This window comes from Meles meles, chromosome 9 (genome assembly GCF_922984935.1).
Source record: "Meles meles chromosome 9, mMelMel3.1 paternal haplotype, whole genome shotgun sequence".
Taxonomy (NCBI): domain Eukaryota; kingdom Metazoa; phylum Chordata; class Mammalia; order Carnivora; family Mustelidae; genus Meles; species Meles meles.
In genome coordinates this window covers 112,672,194-112,694,090 of record NC_060074.1, presented here as the reverse complement: position 1 = coordinate 112,694,090, position 21,897 = coordinate 112,672,194, and the positions used below count along the sequence as shown (strand labels likewise).

The 21,897-nt window shown below is 36.5% G+C and overlaps 1 protein-coding gene across 5 annotated transcripts in view; it reads left to right on the top strand.

Annotated features, from left to right (window-relative positions):
- WDR33 (WD repeat domain 33) overlaps positions 1-21,897 on the top strand; it is a 130,832-nt gene that overhangs the window by 77,762 nt on the left and 31,173 nt on the right. Inside the window, exon 8 of one of the 5 annotated variants that reach the window (XM_046018910.1) lies at positions 1,230-2,013. The exons of 3 other annotated variants lie outside the window; for them this stretch is intronic. In XM_046018910.1, coding sequence (XP_045874866.1) covers positions 1,230-1,243 — 14 coding nt within the window. In that variant the 3' untranslated portion in view covers positions 1,244-2,013. Of the gene's footprint in view, positions 1-861; positions 1,192-1,229; positions 2,014-21,897 lie in introns of those variants that run through there. One more of the 5 variants, XM_046018908.1, reaches the window with a different exon arrangement.

The following is a 21,897-nucleotide window of genomic DNA, read 5'->3' as shown; positions in this document are numbered from 1 at the left end:
TTACTGGTTTCCTGCTACCTAAAGCAACACAACAAAAGTTAGTATATGAAGAGATAGTATTGTGTATTATTACAGTCACAGGCTCTGGAATCTGGATGTTAGGTCACAGTTAGCCCTTAGCAGCCATGGGACATTGGGGCATTACTGTGTCTTTGTTCCCATCTGTGTAATGGGGATTAGTAATAGTATTGACCTACCTGAGTAGTTGTGAGAATTAAATAGGTTAATCCATGAGAAGCATTTAGTGCCATAAAGAATATTCAATTAATGTCAGCTATTACCTCATTTCCAAAGCTAATTTCAGAGCCTGCTTCCATCTTTCTGCCCATTTAAGGATAAAAGTGGTTTTTTCAGAAGCGTATTTTACTTTTCTCATCTGAATGTTTTTCAGGGGCGCCTGGGTGGCTCAGTGGGTTAAAGCCTCTGCCTTCAGCTCAGGTCATAGTCTCAGGGTCCTGGGATGGAGCCCTGCATTGGGCTTTCTGCTCAGCAGGGAGCCTACTCCCCCCCACCCCCAGCTTCTCTGCCTGCTTGTGATCTCTCACTCTCTGTCAAATAAATAAATAAAGTCTTTAAAAAAAAATGTTTTTCAGCCATTATCATTAGTTGTTGCAGTTGTGCTCGTTTCTATTTTCAGGTAGTCCATAAATATGACTACTTGTTTAAACAAGTTGTCATGATTTTCCAATGTTTTCAGGTGGAAAAAAATTCAACACTTAGAATTGGCCTTTTAAAAAAAGATCTGTGGAAGCATTTAAAGATTCTATTTTGTTAGATGAATCAATTATTTAATGGTTACGTGTCAATAAAAATTCAAGGCATGGCCTTGTCCCTTAATCTGCATTTCCAACATTTCTCTAGTTCTTTTATTGCTTCAAATATGTTTTGCCAATTGGGCAAGCACCATGGTGAATGGAAATGCTGAATACACCGAAAAATCAAGTCTTCACAGCTCATCATACTGCTGCAGACTGTGGTCATTGGTGTCTAGACTGTTTCATTGGGACAGCATTTATTTTTCTCTGGGGGAAGAACAGGTGTTTTCCTATTGACCAAATTTAATCACAGTGATTAATTTCTAAATCCATCAATAGCTAAATCCAACGTTGGATTAGCTAGTGATAAGTCTGGTAGAATGTCATTTCTCTTTGTGATCTTTGACTAGAAAGGGATCAGTGGTAAATTAGGAATCTTGGGGGAACTGTAATTCTATGTATTTTCTTTCCCAGAGGGTGAGACTTAAATACAGAAACCTTATATCATCTGTTTGGACCTCCTGATCCCCCCACTGTGCCCCATCTCATCAGACTTCTCAGCTGACAGCGTACTAGCTGGGGTGTAGTCTGTTGTAGCTCACAAGTCTTGGGTGGAGGTTGTTGGAGCGGGGGAGCTAAATCCTTATCTAGGATGTAGCAGATATGGGCCCAACTGATAAAGTGATTCTGAGGAATTACGGAGCACTGTAAGTTTAGTGATTCCTGAACTTAAATTCTGCTTTTTTGAGATCATACAGTATGGTGCCTAATTGTAATGTTCTCTCTGTAGGCCCTGAATGTTAAATACTGTAGAAGTTGGGTGATACTAATATTTTATGTGTTTTTGAATGGTGAAATTATCATTTTCTAGAAATATATGGAAACTATTCCATTTGTATTTTTTAAAATGTATTGTCTCATTTTTGAGAACGTTTTTAGTTTTAAGGGATTTAATGTTTTAGTGTGTTGTACAAATGTTAATTATTACCAAGGGTCTTCTGGGTAAAAATAAAATTTTCATTAAAACAAAAATCCTTCAGGAGAATTTGTTAGGCATTTTTAATTTGGTTTATTCTAGCAGAGAAGTTATTAAATCAGTTACTATAAAGTAACTTTCACTCCTTGAATGAACTGTTAAATTTAAATTTAGGTTTCTTTATTTTTTAGTATTTTGGACTTCTGAAGATTTTATTTATTGATTTGAGAGAATGAGCACATGATGGGGCACAGGAACAAAGGGGGGAGGGAGAGGGACAAGCAGACTCTTTGCTTAATATGGAGCCCAGGATGGGACTTGATTCTAGGACCCTGAGATCCTGACCTGAAACAAAACCAAACGTCGGTTGCTTCATCAGTTGAGCCACCCAGGTTTCTCCTGGAATTTTTTTTTTAAAGAAATAGCACATTTGCATTTTGGGGTTCGGGGAGAGGCAAAAGGAGGGAAAGAACCGTAAGCAGGTTCCACACCCAGTGTAGGGCCCCTCCATCTCACAACCCTGAGATCATGACTTGAAACCGAAATCGAGTCAGATACTTAACCAACTGAACCCCCCAGTTGTCCCTGGATTTTTTTTTTTTTTAAGCTTTTATTTATTTGATAGAGCACATGAGCTGGGGGAGAGGGCAGTGGCAGGGAGAGGGAGAAGCAGAGACTTCCTACTGAGCAGGGAGCATGACTTGGGTCTCGATCCCAGGACCACAGGATCATGACCCGAGGTGCAGGCAGACACTCAACTGACTGAACCACCCAAGTGCCCCACCCCTGGACCTTTTTTTTTTTTTTTAAATTTTATTTATTTGACAGAAATCACAACTAGACAGAGAGGCAGGCAGAGAGAGAGGAGGAAGCAGGCTCCCCGCTGAGCAGAGAGCCTGATGTGGGGCTCGATCCCAGGACTCTGGGATCATGACCTGAGCCTAAGGCAGAGGCTTTAATCCACTGAGCCACCCAGGTGCCCCCCCCCCCCCGGACCTTTTTTTAAGGGGAAAAAAAGACAACTGCTGTTCTCTTACAGTGAGGGAGTAAGAGAATGACACAGTTCTGATTTAGGAACTAGGTATTAGATATTAATGCTTATGAGATGAAAAGTATTTGAAAGAGGAAAGTTTCAGTGCTGAAGGAGGCATGCCATGGACTGTGATTCATCATAAAGGATAAAACTTGGGATTGTTAGGTTTACACTGTAAAGAAACAGTTGCCAACATTTTGGTGTTTTTATTATTGTAGAATCACATTTGAATTAAGTGTGTGTAAGTTTACTGGGCCATAAATCTCTTCTAAAAAAAAAATTGTAGAAGTGATTTACAGAGGGGGCTAAAGTTAGTGGAAAGGTTGTTCTTAACTGGATTACTGCTAATACTCTAATACAAATACAGGTGTAAAGATATATGCCTACTATAAAATGTAACAGAATATTTAGTCCATTGTTCTCTAAAAGATCTAATACCTCCTTTACATGGCTTCCGGGAGACCACAAACTTGCTTTTTCTACTGTAAGTACACAGGCATTACTTGGTATAACATGTATTATCTTTGAACAAGCTTTTACATAATTAAAAAAAAGACTGGTTCTCATTGTTACATTGAAGGCATAGTTTTGAATTGCATGTTGGCAGTGAGTTTAAATCATTGCTCCTACTTGTTGGGTAACAAGGTTTTCATGATCCATAAGAAGTAAGAGATAATGCCTATCTTAAAAGGGAGATCAGATTGTAATGTATGTAACACTTTATGTGCTATACAGATAGTATAGTACTGATGGAAATGGGGCAGTGGTAATGAAAATACTTTCTCTCTCAACCAAAACTTCCAAACAGTGCAGATTCTGAGAAATTAAGTACCTTTGAGGATAATGACTCTTATGTGATGCTCCAAGCTTAACATCTTCCAGGTCCAGGAAGGACACAATATGTACTTGGGGAAGTGACATATTATACCCCATGTCCCTGCCCCCAGACATAAAAGTCTTTCAGTTTTATCTGAAAGGTAGGTAATGGGTACTTTATTTTCATAAGTTTTTAAAAAGCTGATTATACAGTTGATAGTTAAAAAGGTGTTTTCTGTCTTATCTTTGGGGCAGAAAGGGGCTTTTTAAAAAAATTATTAGTCCCCTCAAGTTCTTCAAGACTTTGTTAAACATAAAGTTATGAGTCATACTGGTGTCAATAGTAGATTTGTTTGTGTTGTAAAAACTTGTTTGTTCTAAGTTGGCATTCTTCATTTTTATGCCTCTGATATGATTCCTACTTATAAAAATAACATTCAGCTGCTAAGTGGGAGATTTTGCACAGTAAAAAAAAAAAAGTCTTCAGTGAAAGAATGTATACTACAATCTCGCTTTCCTTGCATAACTAGCCTGTTATCCAGATTTTCCAATAGTTACAGTGAACACTGTTTAAAGAAAAAATTATCCTGTTCCACCTTTTCCTTATACCTTTGTCTTTATTGTTGGGTATTTTCCTGGAGTCCTTGTTTTAAAATACTTCTGCATCAGGGTATAGTCCATATACTTGAGCATGATTCCCGTTGAAATGACTCTTGGTGAACTCCTCCTGCTCATTCTTCTAATTAACATTGCTAGATGGGCTTTTCCTTTATGCATTAATGATTTTCAGTGTGATTGTCATTAATACTTTTTATTTTATCTGAACTTTTCAACACAAATATTTTAGCATAGTCTTGACAATAAAAGCAAAGTGGAAGAAGTCTTGTACCAAAGTTATCCAAAGCTGCCCTCTCTGTGAATTTTGAGGTGTGTGTTAGTAAGCCATATATCGGAGTTATTTTGTAACCCATGTCAGCATGTAGTCCATGTTCATTCCACCATTAGTATTTAAGTGTCAGTAGCCTTCATTCAGAGACCACCAGGAGCACACTTGTTATTGAACAAGTTGGATTTATACTCTCTGCAGCGAAGAATACAGACCATGGAGATTATATTATAGGATTTGGACTTCGGGTAATTTGGGGGAGGGTTCAAGGAAGTGAGGGCTGTCACTCATTTTAGTATAAGAGAGATGTTTGGTATTTTGTGGGTTGCACAGTGACCTTGTTTTTGTTTGACTTTATCCTGGTCTCAGAGTTGTCTAGTGGGATCAGGGGAACAAAATGGTTAGCTATAAATGTCAGATCAGTCTGTAATGACATTGAGACTGAACTGTATCAGATTAGTTCTCAGCGGTCAGGGACTACCTTTTTATTTTTTATTATTATTATTTTTTAATCTTTCTTAAGAGCATTTAAATCCAAACTGGCTTCTCACTGTATAGGAACCAGTTGGATGGGGGGTGTGGGGTAAGGTTGGTGTTAGCTCAGGATTCAGTAGCAGTGACGTTGGGCATGTCACTAGAACAAGCTTCAGTGTTAACCAGTAGTTATGTTTTTACAAAACGGCAATTGGGAAGCATGTCATGCATACCAATTTTCAGCTGGCTAGAGCAGTTAGTGGGTAAAATATGAGTATGTTCTCTATTAATAAAAGAAGTAAGATGTGTGAGTTTTTGCGTTATTAGTCTGGGGGATTCTAGGGTTTATCCCACTAAATTTAGTGTCCAGGGATTGGTTCGTAGTGCTTCAGGAGTTGTTTCTTCCCATGTGGGAAGAGTCAACTATTCATTTTCTATGTTGTCTATGTTAATACAAGGCAGTAAATACCAAAAGGATTTTAAAGGTTTTTAAGACTTAAGAACTCTGTCAAATACTTTACAATTAAAGATTATAATAATTGTAAAAATTCCTTATGAATTGTTAGATTGACGTAAGGTGAACTGTGGCCTGTGTTTTCACAGCTCCATTGTCCATCTTAGTCATGTTCATCAAAGACCACTAAGTGGAAATTTATATTGATTCATTTATTCAAACAATAGTGTTTACTAAGTGCCAGGCCGTGGATTTGGTGGAGGGCGTCAAATAGCCATTCCTGTTTCCATAAGCAGTACTATTGATTGCTGATTTTTGTTTTAAAAGCATCAGTTTTAATAGTTTTTTCATTTTATATATATTCTAGAATAAGCACTGCATTATTGTATTAATAGTACACTGAAGACTGCCCCTATGATTAATAAGGTAGTTTTATAGTTTTTATAACTTTAAAAGTGGTAACTTTTAAAAATCAGATATTTATGGAGCATCTGCTCAGACGAGTCCAGAGATAGCTCTAAATGTGGAGGTACTCAGAAAAAAATTGATATCCTAGTAAACTGCAAGATAGGCTTCTTTTGTATCTTCATTTTGAATAGTAAGTTGAGGGTATTCTCAATACTAAATCTTTTTATCATTTGGTAAAAATTGAGTAAGTTTTAGAGCTAGAAAAGTTATATTTGTAGTTAAGACTTAACTATGAGTACTTATCAAAATTCTAGAGCACATTTGGGTAGGGTCACAAGATGAGAGAATGCAAAATGTCCAGTTCTGTTAGACAAAATACATTATAGGCAAACCAGTTTTCTCCATGTGATACTACTAGATTTGCCATTGGTCTGTGGAATTTTCTATAGAAATAAAGAACAAAGTCATATTTGGTCATGGAAGTCTTCATAGCTCTATAATAGCTTTGAATGTTTATGAGATCCTTTAAGAAAGGATTTAGACTACAAAACTTTTTACATCTTGGTGCTTTTGGTAGAGCAGTAGTAGCAAATTCCGAGTGTGGTTGATTTGGACACAACTAAGGCTTGTAACATTTCAAAATAAGATTTTTCTCCTAAAGACCATTCCACTCAGAAGAATGTATATATTTTAAGTTTTAAACATACTGTATTGGACTATCATTTAGATCTTACTTACCAAGTACAGTACATTTTGCATAGGAAAAGGGATTTCAGAGTTACCACAGATTTCAAGATTAGTAGGGAACTTATCACATAACCATTTTTTATCAGTGTCTAAATTACATGTAGATGCCAGGACATGTCTTCATATTATTTAGGCATGTAGGTCTGTGGTACATTCCCTTGGTTAAAGTTCCTGGATAAGGTTTTGTGTTTTGAAAGTAAATCTGTGCAGCAGCCCACTTTCATGATCCCCACAGAATTACTTATATATATTATTTATAATAACTAGTAGATTTGCATATATATCTTCTTTATCTATTTACCAGGAAGATTGATGTAGATTAATACCAGTTTACTATGTCTTTTTATAATTAATGATGACTACAAGTCTATTTGCATTATGTCATTTTTTCCCTATAAAATGGGATGAGTAAATTTTATTTTGTATATTGTTACCTTCAAAATTTAATGATAGGAGAATATATTGTAATTGCTGTTTACAGTGGTAAGTTACAAGAAAGCAGAAACTTACTACTATCGAACCTCTTCTCCAGCTGCTCCAGAATTCTAGGTACAGTCGTAGTTTTTACTTGGGGCAGTCATAACTCATCTGAGAGTCAGCAGTTCTGGCTTTGAGTTCCAGCTCTGCCACTGGGCAAGTCAGTCTCTGAGTTTGTGTTTCTTCCTCTGTCAAGTGGGGCTAATGATACCTACCTCACAGGGTTGTTGTGAGGGTCCCAGGAGAAGTACACAGAAGATGCCACTGCTCACATGGCAGGCCTGAAGTAAATGTGTGTTGCTTAAGTTGCATAAGTGCAAGGAAAGCTGGTGTAAAAGTGACATATTGAAGTGAATTTGACTTAAAAGGAGTTTGGAACTGATTAGGAAAGTTATTATAAAGGGTTTAAGAAGAGATGACTAGATCAAGTGTTGGGATGCGATATTATATACTATCATTCTATTTTCAGTAAAGGTTCTTAGGATTAGAAGTGTCACTGATAAAATCAATTGTACTGTAAGCCACATTTAAATAAATAACATTGAAATATAACTATGACTTTTTTTAAAGCTTTATTTGTACAAGTCCGCATACTTTGCTTCCACTGTCATATCGGAGCCACCGTATTCCCCGAAGGCAACACTTCACTCCCACCGTTCCTCTTGCACTGTCCCCCAAATTCTGTTCTTTTCCTTTGTTTATTGCTTGCTTGTTTGCTTTTTGAATAGCTAACAATTTGAGTCTTCCTGAGAACCACTAGCTGTTTTTTTTGAGTTCTAGTTAGGTCAGTTGATACTCAGTGAGCATAAGATATACTGTATTAGTCTACAGATCTATAGCAGAATCTTCCTTTCATTGCTGCTTTTTACTAGGTTTATGGTATCCTGAAATACAAAAAAAAAATGATACATCTTTGTGGTGTGAGTTGTTTATTTAGGCATTTTTATTAGACATTTTAAATTTAGATCAGAACCCGCTATTTCACTGTTAGAGATACTTACATAACCGGCACTGTGGTCACATTGAAAGTCCTCATTTTTCTGTTGTTTACTCTTTGATTTTTCTCCTTTTATTGTTGTCGTCTCTGAAAATAAGTAGTGAAAGAAAAACTCTTCAAGCACAGTTAAGTTTGTAAAGCCTTTACCTTGCCACATGACTGAATTTTTATTCAGTGTAATGGCTGAAGATGGGAATTAACAGAAACCGAGAACTTCGTGGTCGCACACACCCCAGCATCACACTACTCTCACAGAGCGTAGACAGGCAGTGTTGCAGCAGATACTTGGCTAACCAGCGTTCTCTCTCTGGGAAACATTGATGACACAATTCAGTGACTATGGCAGTCGACTGGCAAAGAAATGTGTAAACTGTGGTCATACATACGCGCACATGTGTTCTTCAGGATACAACCATTAGACTGAAGCCCACTATCAATGTGTTCCCACTAGTTAAAATGGATTTACTTTGTCCTTTCCACATCTTGTTGTCCGGTCCCCAGGAATATGACAGATGATAAAAACAAAAGCAGACTGACCACATAACAAACAGTTAATTGATCTATGTGGGGATATCACTTGCAACCTTGGCTTTATTAGCAGTGTCATTCTGTAACCAACCAAGCTGAAGACTAAGTGCAGCATTAAGATGCATTTGTTTCCCATCAGTCATGCATGGCAAGAAGTATATTCTGTGTATCACATGGAAGTAAGATTCGGAGAGTACTGTAAGGTCTGGATTCACACTTTTCCACCATGTGCCATATGGAAGGCTGAGATCTGTGGTACAACAGTGTTGGGGGAACGGAGGGGTGGAAAGGTAAGGAAAGAACTGGGTGAGATTAATGTGGAAGTTATCTTCTTGAGAATTTTTTGCCTTTACAAAGGTAATTAGTAAACATTCATAAAAAGTTCACACAAAGAGAAGTAAAAAGTCAGTGTCTCTCTACCCTTTTCCAGTCTCACATCCAGAGTTCGTCACTATTCTATTAATGGTGTGTTTGTTTCCACAGTTTTTAAACCTATACAAGAAGATACTTAAAAAAAAAACAAAAACAAAACTACACGAAATGCGATTATACCACATACATATATTCTTTGCTGTTTTGCTTTTCTTATAATACAATATATCGTGGTCATCTTTCTGTATTGTTACTACCCTGGACTTGTTTTGGTAACTATAACATTCCATAGCATGTATCTACCATAGCTTATTTAATCATTCTCATTGACAGATGTTTAGGATTTCCAGGGTTTTTACTAAGAGTTGTATACTAAGCTTTCTGTACCTTTGTATTTGCTGCCACTCATGTAAATTTTCCTTCAGGATAGACAGCTATGAACCTGGTGGATCAAAGAGTATGAACCTTTAAACTGTTGGGAGATACTTTTTAGTTGTCCTTATGGTCCTAGAGTCATTAATAATAAAGCTTAAGGATGTTGTTGTGGTCTAGCCAAAACCCAAAGATAATATAGGATTTTTCCACCACTTAAAAATGTAATCGTATTTTTAAAAATTATAATCTGCTCACGTGGTAAAGTGTTTTCTCCAACATCATAACAAGATAGAATTTGAAGTGTAAAAATCTGCCAGTCCTTGACCACTCCCCAGAGATAAGTCTTTAAACTAACTTGTTTTTGTCCTGTGGTTACCATCAGAATTTAAAAGAATATATTTCATGGTGTATCTGTATGACTTGGTGTCTCTTTACTTCCTTCATGAAAGATGAGTTTTGTGTCCTTACACCACCAACTGTGCCTTCTGCCTCCTCGGTTTTCTTACTACGAATTGTGGTGGTTTTGATGGTTTCCTATAGCTTTTAATGTTCTTAGTTCGTTCGTTTTTTGGGCCACCAACCTAAGGCAACTTCCCTTGACTTATTCACCATTATGGTAATAAAGAAATCCATGCCCCTCAATATCTTTCTACTTCTTTCTCCTCTCCCTTTACTTTTAGACATTGTCAGGAATTTTAGTTTGCTTTAATTTTCCTTGCAATTTCTAATTACTTCCTCTGTTTTTGTAATGTCACTAAAAACTCTTACAGCTTTTAAAAAGACTTTAATTTTGCAATTATATTACATGGATTTTTTTTTTTTTTAATTTTTGAAGGCATTTTATAGCTGGTTTCTCTGACTTTCTGCTCTGCTCTTCTGTGCCAGTGACTGTAGTCATAGCAGACATAAAAAAATTTCCTTTAAAGAAATAGTACTTGGAAGTAAATTTCAAAATTCTTATATGTGGTGAGATGTATAATTTGCCATCATGCTTGACTGTTAGTTTGTTTGGGTTGTGAATTCTTGGCTCTAAATCTTTTACCTCAGAATTGTGAAGGCCTCCATTATCTATCAGTATCAGATGCTGTTCTGATTCTCATTATTTTGTATATAATCTGGCTTTCTCCTCTGAATGTTTTTGAAGTGATCTCTCTCTCTCTCTGCAAACTTCTGTTTTGCTGTCACCCACACTAAGGTGTAAGTATTTTAAACATCTGTCTTTTTCGGCTCACTTTAATCTGCAATTCCAAATCTTTATTTCATTCAAAGGGTTTTTCTTTTTCCCTTGATTTTCCAGAATACTATCTTCAGTCATGCCTAGCCTGTTATCTAGCCCTTCTGATGAAATTTTTATTTTAGCCACTGTGTGTTTAATTTCTAAGATCTAGTGGTTCTCTGGTATTTTCATTTTTGTTTTGTTGTTTGTTTTAAATGAATATACCCCTTCAAACTTTTAGCATAAGAATTGAGATATTTGAGTGGTTTGGTTTGGTTTGATCTTGTTCTGATTTGTTTTCCCTTAATCTTTTTCCTGGTCTTTCTCTTTCTTCCTGTTTGACTTTTCTCAAATGTCTAGGCATCCCTGGTTGGTTAAATTTGAATGAAGATTTGTATTGGTAGATAAGTAGCTCTTTCATTTCTTTTACAGTTGAGTAAGGCCATTTACCCAAAAGGCTTTTCCTCTGGATAGTAGCCCTCACCATGGACTGTGTGTGTGTGTGTGTGTGTGTGTTTTAGTGAGCTGGGTGGGAGGAGTATGTGGTAACAGCCACAAGCCACAGTTAAGTGGACTGTATTGTGAGGTGGAATGCTTGGTTTACGTCACTCTCAGATGGGATGGCTTTCTCCTCTCTCCCTCATCCTCTTTCTCTCTACTGTCTCTTCTCCTCTTTTGTTCTTTCCTTCTGTTCTTCCTTCAGGTTTTAGCATTGGCACAAGCTTTGTGCTGCTTTCTTCTCCAGTCTTAAATCCTATTCTTGGGTTTCTTCCAAGACTTACTTTTGCTTTGTTTAGAAAGCACTTGTCTGGCTTTAGCTGAGGGTAGCTGTTTTATATAAATGAGAAGTCAGCAGGGGCCTGGACAAGTGGCTTTATGGAGGGTTCTGTAATTATCCTCATTACAACATCACAGCCTATGTTACTGAGCTGTCATGGAGCTTAGAGCCTCCTCCCCTCCCCCCAAGTTTATCCCTTTTGGGGTTTAAACTCATCAACCTGAGATGAAGAGTTACATGCTTTTCTGATTGAGCTAACCAGGCGCTCCTGTCTTTTTAAGGCCTCTAACAGTCCTCTGTGTGTTTTGGGCTTTATTTTTTCCATTCTTATTCCTCAGTAATAAGCCCATTTCTTTTTGGAAAATCCTTACATTTGGGTTAAATTTTTTTGAAATTTTAATAAAATTAGTGGTCAGTATCAGTCTTTGGAAATAAGTATGTCCACTGTAAACCTTTGAAAGTAACTTAGGAAGGGCCTTGCATATATCATTTCATTTAGTACTAAAATTATGATTTATTTCAAGACATAATTTCTTTTTCACATTAGTGACCTTGAAACAATTTTTTAAAATATTTTATTTATTTGACAGAAATCACAACTAGGCAGAGAGGCAGGCAGAGAGAGAGGAGGAAGCGGGCTCCCTGCGGAACAGAGATCCCGATGTGGGGCTCGATCCCAGGACCCTGGGATCATGACCTGAGCTGAAGGCAGAGGCTTTAACCCACTGAGACACCCAGGCGCCCCAACCTTGAAACAATTTCTGTTACTTTCCTCCTGGTATTCCTACTTGTATCATTTTTCTGTTTCTTAAGAAATGATATGTATTTACCTTTTTTTTTTTTAAAGATTTTATTTATTTATTTATTTATTTATTTATTTATTTATTTATTAGAGAAAGAGAAAGAGCATGAGAGGGGAGAAGTCAGAGTGAGAAGCAGACTCCCTGCTGATCAGGGAGCCGAATGAGGGACTTGATCCTGGGGCTCCAGGATCATGACCTGAGCTAAAGGCAGTTGCTTAACCAACTGAGCCACCCAGGCACCCCTGTATTTAAGTTTTTAATCATATATTTGAAGCTTGAAAGAATTCATGGGAATGGGTGATTTAGAGGTAAGTAATTAATTAAAAATCACTGGAAGACATTTGAGTTAAACCCATTATCTTTCCTGTAGGTTTCTGTTAATATTCTTTAAAAATAGAAAAAATGTAGAGAGAATCATTGAACATTTACTCCATAAATATAAGTCTCTGTTTTGGAGACTGCATTTTAGTCTAGTGGAATCAATAGTTACCTGAAAATATTACCCATCTTTCTTAGTTACTTAAAACATAGATAAAGTAATAAAGGCAATGGTGACTCCCATTTTAGATTTTCCAGTTCTGAGAAAGAAATGGCATTAGATCAAGTCTAATCTTGGATGGGTTGGGTGTTGGTAGTTAGAGCTCAGTGTTCTTTTCTTAGAGGTCATTTGAAAACTGAAGTTTAGCAAAGTCTTAAGAAGTCTTACTTTGTGGGAGTATTTTTAAATTGAGCCATTTTCTGCTTTCCTATCCTCTGTCATCGTAGGAACAGCTCTTGCTGGATAACTAACCATGGAAATATCTGTCCCCATGGTGAAATTTTTGAAGGCAGGGATTGGATCAAAGTAAGAGCTTTTATTTATTGTCTATTCAAAATGGGTGCCAGGCCTGACACTGAATTATTTATATATCTCATTTAATTTCTGAAACAACCTGTTAGTTTAGTAACCTACATTTTACACTTGAAAATATTAAGACTTAGCAAGGGTTAAATAAATTACAGAAGCCCATAACTGGTTAAATGACATCCAATGTTTAAATAGGTCAGGTTTAATCTAAATTTTTTACTATCAAGCATTGTATAGCATATGAACACTAAACAACATACCAGTATGAATTAAAGTATATTGAACATGTCCTTTCTTCGATTTCAAATAATACTGTACCTGTGCTCCTATTGGACAAAGCTAATTTCATCTCTTGTTTTTTTCTTCCTATGAGAGGGAAGTACAGTATAGTAGATTTTATGTAGAAATGAGAATATTTGTGAATTGGTCTTGATGGTGCTCAGAGAGGAAGGTAGAATTAAACATTGATCTATTTTCCCTAAGAATATAGTTTTGGTTTTTAATACAGTACGCATAGATGTAATTTTTGTTCTCTTGGCTTTTCATCATTCATTCATTCAATAAAATACAAGAAGATGGCAGATTTTAATCACCTCCACAAGGAAATGTTGGTATTTTTTATAATATGTCAAGTTTAACTTAAGGTGGCCTGGATTTTCACATTTCCTAGTAAGTATTTATTACTTGGTTCCCACATTTCTAGAATGGTAAAGAGTTCTTTTTTTCTTTCTGAGATCTGTGGAGAAATAAAATATTGTTTATCTTCATTTCATGCTTTGGTTTATAATGAGGCATTGGCTGGGTAGTGAATTCAGTTTCACCCCACTTTAGAACTGTCAGGATCTCGTTCCAGTCTTCTTGGAGCCAGTGTTTTGATGAGAAATTTTATGGTAGTTTGTAGAATGTCATGCAATTGGGATTTATCTGATGTGTTTCTCATGATTGGTTTTGGTTTTATGGGATTTGGGGAAGAAAATCACAGAGTAAAGTGTCATTTCATCACATCACAGCAAGGATATACATTATCAACATGATCTGATGTTGACCTTGGTCATCAGGTTGAGGCCGTGTTGGAGTTCTCCAGTGTAAGGCTACTCTTTCCCGCTATTTTCATACTGTACTCTTTGGAAGGAAGTCATGAAGCAGAGCCCACACTTAAGGGGTGGGGAGTTATGATCCACATTCTTGAGGGTGGAGTAACTATGTAAGTTATTTGGAATTTTCATGCACAAGAGGCTCAACTCTTTTCCTCCTTCTTACTTGTTTTCAGTTATTTATATCATTGTGAACTAATGGGTATTTATTGTTTTTGCTATGATGGAAGCTAAGTAATATAACCAGCTCCCGGTTAACTTTATTTCTGCTTTGAAACATAAAGGGAAAAAATTGTCAAGATCCAATTGGAGTGTAATGCCATCTCAGATTACTTATGTATAGAAAAAGTTCTTAATAATAGCTTGAAGTTACAGTCTTCTGGGAATCATGCGATAGACCCTGCCTCTAGCAGTTATTTAGGGGTTCATGTAACCTTATTCTGACACAGGTAAATTTCTTTAACTTTGCCAGTGTTACCTTCCTCAGTAGTAGATGAATAAGATTATATAGGGAGCCGCATTTCCCCAAAATGCAAATACACCCAAGTACATTCTGGCAAAACTCAGAGATTCAAAGTACAGTTGTGCATGGCTGTGATTACCATGGGGGCTAATTAATTAATTCTAGTTTGGCCAGGATTGTGCATTGCTTTCAGGTATCTAAACTTTGATTTTAAAACACAGTGTCCTTATTCTGGCCAACTGAGGGTGATTAACCAGTTTACTGTTTTAATATATTTTTTCAGAAGGAAGGCTTTCCCTAGAAATGCCCTTAAGTACCATTAAAATTTCTCGTTTTCCTTTTTGATCCTGCTTTTTCTTATTTATTAAGGCTTTCTTTCAGTCATGGCTTCTTTTCATTCTTGGCCAAGGAATCTGCTGGCACGGATGACTCTGTTGTTAATGTAGCGCAGCTACTGCTCTTTTTGGTAGACTTGGTGTTGCCAAACCTTCCCATCATTCTTTTAAGGTTGTTTTTTTGGTTTTTACACTTTCTTTCTAGTTTTTCAAGTGATGATTATTATATACTTCTTTTCTTGACTCTTTACGACTGTTATACCATCTCTATATTACTATTGAATTACGAATGTGTACAGAAATGTTTGCTAGAAAACCTTGACGTCTAATTACACACACACACACACACACACTCCCACTCCCACCCTGTGCACACTTTCTTATAAAGGACTTTGAAGCTGGTTTCTACCTTGTGTGTGGGACACCAGGTATCTCTTACCTCAGACTAATGGCTGATGTGCTTTGTGATTCTGGTTGTTAATATTTGGGACAGTACATAACAATGAAGGTTGAAAGAATATTCAGTTGTTGCATTCCTTCCCTTTAAATGTCTTTGATGAATATTCTCCAAACTAGCTTTTTAAAAAAATCCTTTTAATTAAAAAAAAAAAAAAAAGGACCACAAAGGGTAATTTGCTGTTGGGCAGGAAACATGCTGCAGAGTTACTTCTTTCTGGTTATTACAACAGAAGAATATAGAGGGTCAACATTCATTCTATACACTCTGAGGCAATGGTTTGAGAAACAAATGGAGATTTTCCTGTTGTATCAGTCATCTGATTATTTTTCTCCCTTTCATAGTTTTCAAGATTTTTCTAAATACAATTTTAAAAATTGACTCAAATGGAAATTGTGCTTTTCTCTGTTATGTCCTTCCCCCACATTATTGTATAAGTTTAGTAGCAGTCTGAAATGTAAGTTTCAGCAAAACTTATGGCTGCACATGTTTTTATTGGACTCGGGAATTATTTACGTGTCATATATTCATTAAAATTTTTCACTTTGATGCCAGAAGTAGTTACATGGCATTAATCTTATGAGATGTAGGCTTACTTCCAGTTTTTTTTTAAAAAAGACTTATTGGGGCGCCTGGGTGGCTCAGTGGGTTAAAGCCTCTGCCTTTAGCTCAGGTCATGATCTCAGGGTCCTGGGATTGAGTCCCGCATCGGGCTCTCTGCTCAGTGGGGAGCCTGCTCCCCCCACCCCCCCGCCTGCCTCTCTGCCTACCTGTAATCTCTGTCTGTCAAATAAATAAAATCTTTAAAAAAAAATTCTTAAAAAAGATTTATTTATTTTGGAGAGAGAGAGACAGAGCAGGGGGAGGGGAGGGGAAGAGGGAGGGAGGAGACAGAATTCCAAAATGACTCAGGCTCATCCCAGGACCCTGAGGTCACGACCTAAGCCAAAACCAAGAGTTAAATGCTTAAGCGACTCCGGCACTCCTTAATTTCAGTTTTTAACCTACTTGACAATTTCTTTTGGTTCAGTCTTTGTCAGTCTTCCATGTAATACATAGTACAGATAAATAGAAACCATTTACTTGCATATGCAAGTTACATGTGTGACTTATGTAGGAATCTGGCGAATTTATTATGTTTCTACATCCTTGTTTCATTTGAGTTTTTATGTTTGTATACTGGATACTCTTCTGACAGCATACATTTCACATTTTTTTATAACCTGATAAACACTTTTGTGTTACCACTCAACTGTGTCAAGTCCTTACATTTTGCTATTCAGAAATAATTCTGAAATTTTTTAAAAAGAAGAACCCATTACAGATATGGTTAAAAGTCCCTTTATGCACCTCTCCCTATTGCCTTTCCTCTTTTTCCCCGGAGGTGTCCACTGTCCTGGATTTAGGCTCTTCATTGCCAGACAACAAAATAAGCTAGCATTTCAAAATTTCCCAGATTCATCTTCTGAGAGATTTGGAAGTGCTTTGAGGAAAAAAGACTCATGGTCACATTCTCACCTGCAGATTTGTAATCTATATTGAAAGCACTGAAGACTCTCAGATATGGAAAAAAATAACTTAATTTTTAAAATTCAGCACTGCACAACTCTTTGACCACAGAACCCCTTCACCCAAGATTTCATGCTCTGTTGTGGCTTTGAACATGCTTCCTGAAAAACACTGCCTAGAGGTATACTGTTCCATGATTGACTTTCCATTTAATTTTATAGATTTTTACTAATGTCACTTTCTAGATTTGGATGACAGAAATACTAATAACATCACTTTCAGTTGATAATGACTGTTGGATTAAGCTTAAAATCACTTTGCAAAAAAGGGAGGTAAAATGTTAATAAATTGCATATTCGTTGGCCAGGGTACAAGTTACTTATGCTGTTTCATTTTTTAAATTCTTGAGTCCGCTAATCTATTGAATACAGAAATGTCTGGCTGTGGACCATGGCAACAAATATCCTTTGCCTTAAACTGATATGTTACATTCTATGTTCCTTTGGCTGGAAGTAGACCTAATTTGTTGTTAATGTTTGACACATTTTCTTGAATAACAGTTCTTCAACTGTTAATGTACAAGATGGTACTTGAAATATTTGTTTGCTTTTTTCTTCCTGTATTAGAAAATCTTGGTGCTTTTTGTAAGTTATGTATAAAAGAAACTTTTCTTAAGATTTGTTCATATACTGGTCTGATCCAGGAAAAATAAAATGGGAAAATGGACACCATTTTTGACCTTCAAATAAAACTATATATTGGTTTTCAGACTGTTCACCGAGCATTGGGGTCATATGCATTGTCTTAAGGCACGATGTTTTACCTCTGTGGGATAATAGGTCCCTTAGGATCTCATGAGAATGTGGAGGAGAGATGAGGTTCTTGAGAAATACACAGAGGGACACAGTTTTTACATACAATATCGCAGAAACCAGGGAACCTCTTCCTATGAAGGAAGAGTCCAAAACAGACCTCTTTCCCTTGCTGGCTTGTAACTCTCACTGCACCTTATGGTTCTGAGATAGGAAATGATAAACAGGAAGCCTCCACTTTCTACAAAAATAAATCTGGAACTGTTCACCAAATATCTAAAGACTAAAACATTGGCCCTGTTGTTAGAATTTTAGGGTTTATTAAGGAGTCTGCATTTTATTTCTAGGATCTCCCTTAAAACACACACACACACACACACACACACACACACATCAAGCAGGTTTTCTTTTTATTAGTTAGGAAAAATTGTTTTGCATTCTGTACCTTGCTATTTTAGGCATAGTTGTGTAACATTTTTATTTATTTTTTAGTTTTTAAGAAAATATTTTATTTGAGAGTGAGTGAGTACCAGTGGATGGAGGGGCAGAGGATGAGGGAGAAACAGACTCTCTGCTGAGCAGGGAGCCTGATGCAGGGCTCCATCCCAGGACCCTGGGATCATGACCTGAGCTGAAGGCAGATCGCTTAAGTGACTGAGCCACTCAGGCGCCCAGTGTAACATTTTTTAGAAGAGATTTTTCCTTTTTTATATGTGGAGAAAAATCTCTAAAGACCCTGCACTAGTTGTTTTGTTAGCTTAATTCAGTCTTTATTCTGGAAATTTTTATTCTAAGTATTAACTTTCTTAAAAGTTATTGTACCTGGACTATATGATTCTACAAATATTTCCCCAGTGTTCTGTCTTCATTTTGTTTGGTGATCACATATTTTAGAGATCAAACATCCAAAATAGAAGCCCAATGAAGGTTGCTGTTATGCACACTTATTTTGAATTAATGAGCCAGTGAAAGAGCATAAATGAGCATGTGAAGGAATGACCAAGTGGAATATGTAAAATCATTTTCCTCCCATTTGATATAAATTCTAATGTACAATTAATTGGTTTTTTTGCAGTTGATTATTCTGAAGTAGTAAGTTAAACAACCCTCAGACAGTCAGATACAGACTGATACAAACCAATGCCACCAGCCTCCAAAAGATGCTAATTCTGTTACTATTCATTTAGCTAGGACCAAAGAGAGTATTAGCTAGCTAAGAAATATGCAAAATTCACTCCCTCCAAAGCTTAATACCTAAAAGTAACCCCATATGGTGAGATTAATTTATAATTTTCTTTGGGTGGGATTAGGGCATGGTTGCCACATTCCTTTCTTCTTTTTTTCTCCTCACATTCCTTTATTTTTAACAAGACCCTGCTCTTCAGAATCAGTCTGATTACTTCTTAGAAAGGTAAAAGAAGTAATTTTTTTTTTTTTTTTGGTCAGTATCATTCAGCTTTATTTATTTTTATTTATTTATTATTATTATTTTTATTAGCTCCAGGGCTACAGGTCTTTGAATCGCCAGGTTTACACACTTCACAGCACTCCTCATAGCACATACCCTCCCCACTGCCCATAACCCCACCACCCTCTTTCTCCCTACCCGCCCCCCCACCAAACGTCAGTTTGTTTTGTGAGATTAAGAGTCTAAGAGAAGTAATTCCTATTTATGTATTTATTTTTAAATTTTACCCCTAAATTCTTTTCTTAGTTCTGAGACTTGGAAAGGCAACAGAAGTCTGTCTGCTACAGCCTCCTCCGTTAAGTTTGATTAAAAAAGGAAACAAAAGGAACTACAGTTGACCTTTGCACAGCAGGGGTTTAGGAGTGCTGATCCCTCCACTGCAGTCTAAAATCCTCGTGTAATTTTTGCCTCCTGAAAAACTTAACTACTAATAACCTACTGTTGACCAGAAAGCCTTACTGATAATATAAATAGTTGATTAACACATATTTTGTGTATGTATTATATGCTGTTTTTACAATAAACTATAGAAAAAAATGTTAGCAAGAAAATGAGAAATAGAAAATCATTTATAGTACTGTACTGTATATCAAAAAATATTTGCATGTAAGTGACCCTGCACTGTCCAAACCCCTGTTCAAGGGTCAACTGTATTTTGCCACTTAATTTGGATATTATATTTAGTGAGGTGAAGGGAAGATAGGAATAGGAAGAAAATTCGGGGCACCTCTGGGCATTGGCTTAGCCCTTTTAGGCCTCAGTTTTCTCTTAGGTAACAATTTCAGGGCTGGATAACCTTTGCAGGTCTTCCCTAGTTCTAGTAGCAATTGAAGATACTTTTTGGTGGTTGTTCATTATGTAGCAGAATGAATAAAAATAATACAATCATGAGAGTATAAGTAGAAACTTCCTTTAGAATGGCTAATTATAGTTTACATCAGTGTTGTCCAGTAGGACTTTTTGTGATGATGGAACTGTTCTAGATCTGTGTTATCCAGTACAGTAGCCAATAGTCACATGTGGCCTTTGAGCACTTGAAATATGCTATAGAGAGTGAATGAGGAACCTAAATTTTAACTTGGATTAAGACAAATTTAGGAGCCACGTGGCTGATAAGTTACTGTATTGGACAGTGCATGGGAGATTCCTAAGTATTTGTAAATATTTGAAGGGAATTCCACACATAGATTTATTATGACACTCTTGATCTTTATGTAATGAATTTGCACTTGGAATCTCTTAATTTTAGAAATTGGCAGTTGCACCTCCAACTTTCAATATTTAAATCTTTCTTCTGGCATATCCTCCCTTTCTAATTGCAGTCAAGTATGGATAGGTACTGTGACCTTTCCCAGGGATCCTGGAGTCTCTGATAGTAGCAATGTGCCTGTATTGCTAGCTTTTTAAAGCTATTATCCTACCAAGATTTTATGTGTTTACCACAGTCTCCCTGTAGACTCCTGTCTGCTCCCTGCAAGGCTACACCTTATCCTGTATTAGGCTTTGTAGTATCTGGAGCAGGTTTGATGTTGAGAATTTTATCTTTATATTGTCTTACGGGCTTGATTCTGAAATATTTTAATTAAGGGCCACTTTACAAAATGTTGGGTCTTCCATTGACAAGAAGTTTTTAGCCTTAAAATCTTGAGCTATCAGCAAGATGCTGTTAGTACTAAAATATCTAGGTCACTGGGCCATAAATTTACTTGGATGAATTTTCTAGTTAGTCTGTGTTAATTGCTTCAGTATTGCAAACACTAACTACATTCTTGAAATTTCCGAAGAATTTTGAATTGTTCTATTCTAAACTTCTGAACCTTTGAAATGATAAAAATTAGTATAGAGGCATTCTTTTGGGTTAATGGTTAAATTAATAAGCTATGTGTTTGGGACTCCAAACAATTATTCCGTGAGAGAATAATTTGTGTAAAATTAAGTTTTTATATATGGCACTCAGCTCACAAAACCTATATTCTTGAAACTTCACTTAGTGAGAACTGTCTGAAAAAGTGCATCCCCACTGAGGCTCTGAAAGACATCTTTCTGGGACCACAAGCACTGGTTCTGTATTGGCAAACAAAGACACTAATTAGTATCAGTCATTCTTGAGATTTGAATTAAGAGAAACCAAAGGCAGTTGCCATTAATTAAAGTAATAAAAGAACATGTTAAAAACTTCACGCAGTCCAAGAGTAAATGCCTTCTTATTCTCATAGCATTTCTTCTCCCTAAAAAACTATTACCAGCTTAACTTTTCTTTTTTACAAATTGGACTAAATTACATCTTGCTTTTCTGTTTGTACTTTTTATTTTATTTTTTTAAGATTTTATTTATTCATCAGATGGAGATCACAAGTAGGCAGAGAGACCGGGGGGGGGGGGGGAGAAGCAGGCTTGCCACTGAGCAGAGAGCCCGATGTGGGGCTTGATCCCAGGACCCTGAGATCATGACCTGAACCGAAGGCAGAGGATTTAACCCACTGAGCCACCCAGGTGCCCCTGTTTGTACTTTTTAAAAGGCTTATTAAGGTATAAGTTACATGTGGTAACATTCAACCTTTTCTTAGTTATACAGTTCAATGAACTTTGACAAAGTCATATACTGTAAACAGGTATGTAACATTTCAGTCCCTTCAAAAAGTTTTCTCTGCTTCATTTTTGTAACCACCACCATAATCAAGATATAGAACATTTCTATCACCCCCCAAAAGTTCCCTCTTCCTGCCTCAGTTTTAACAGCTATATAGTATTCAGTTACATGGATTTATCTTAATATTCTTAAATAACCCCTCATTGATTTTTAGGTGTTTCCAGTCT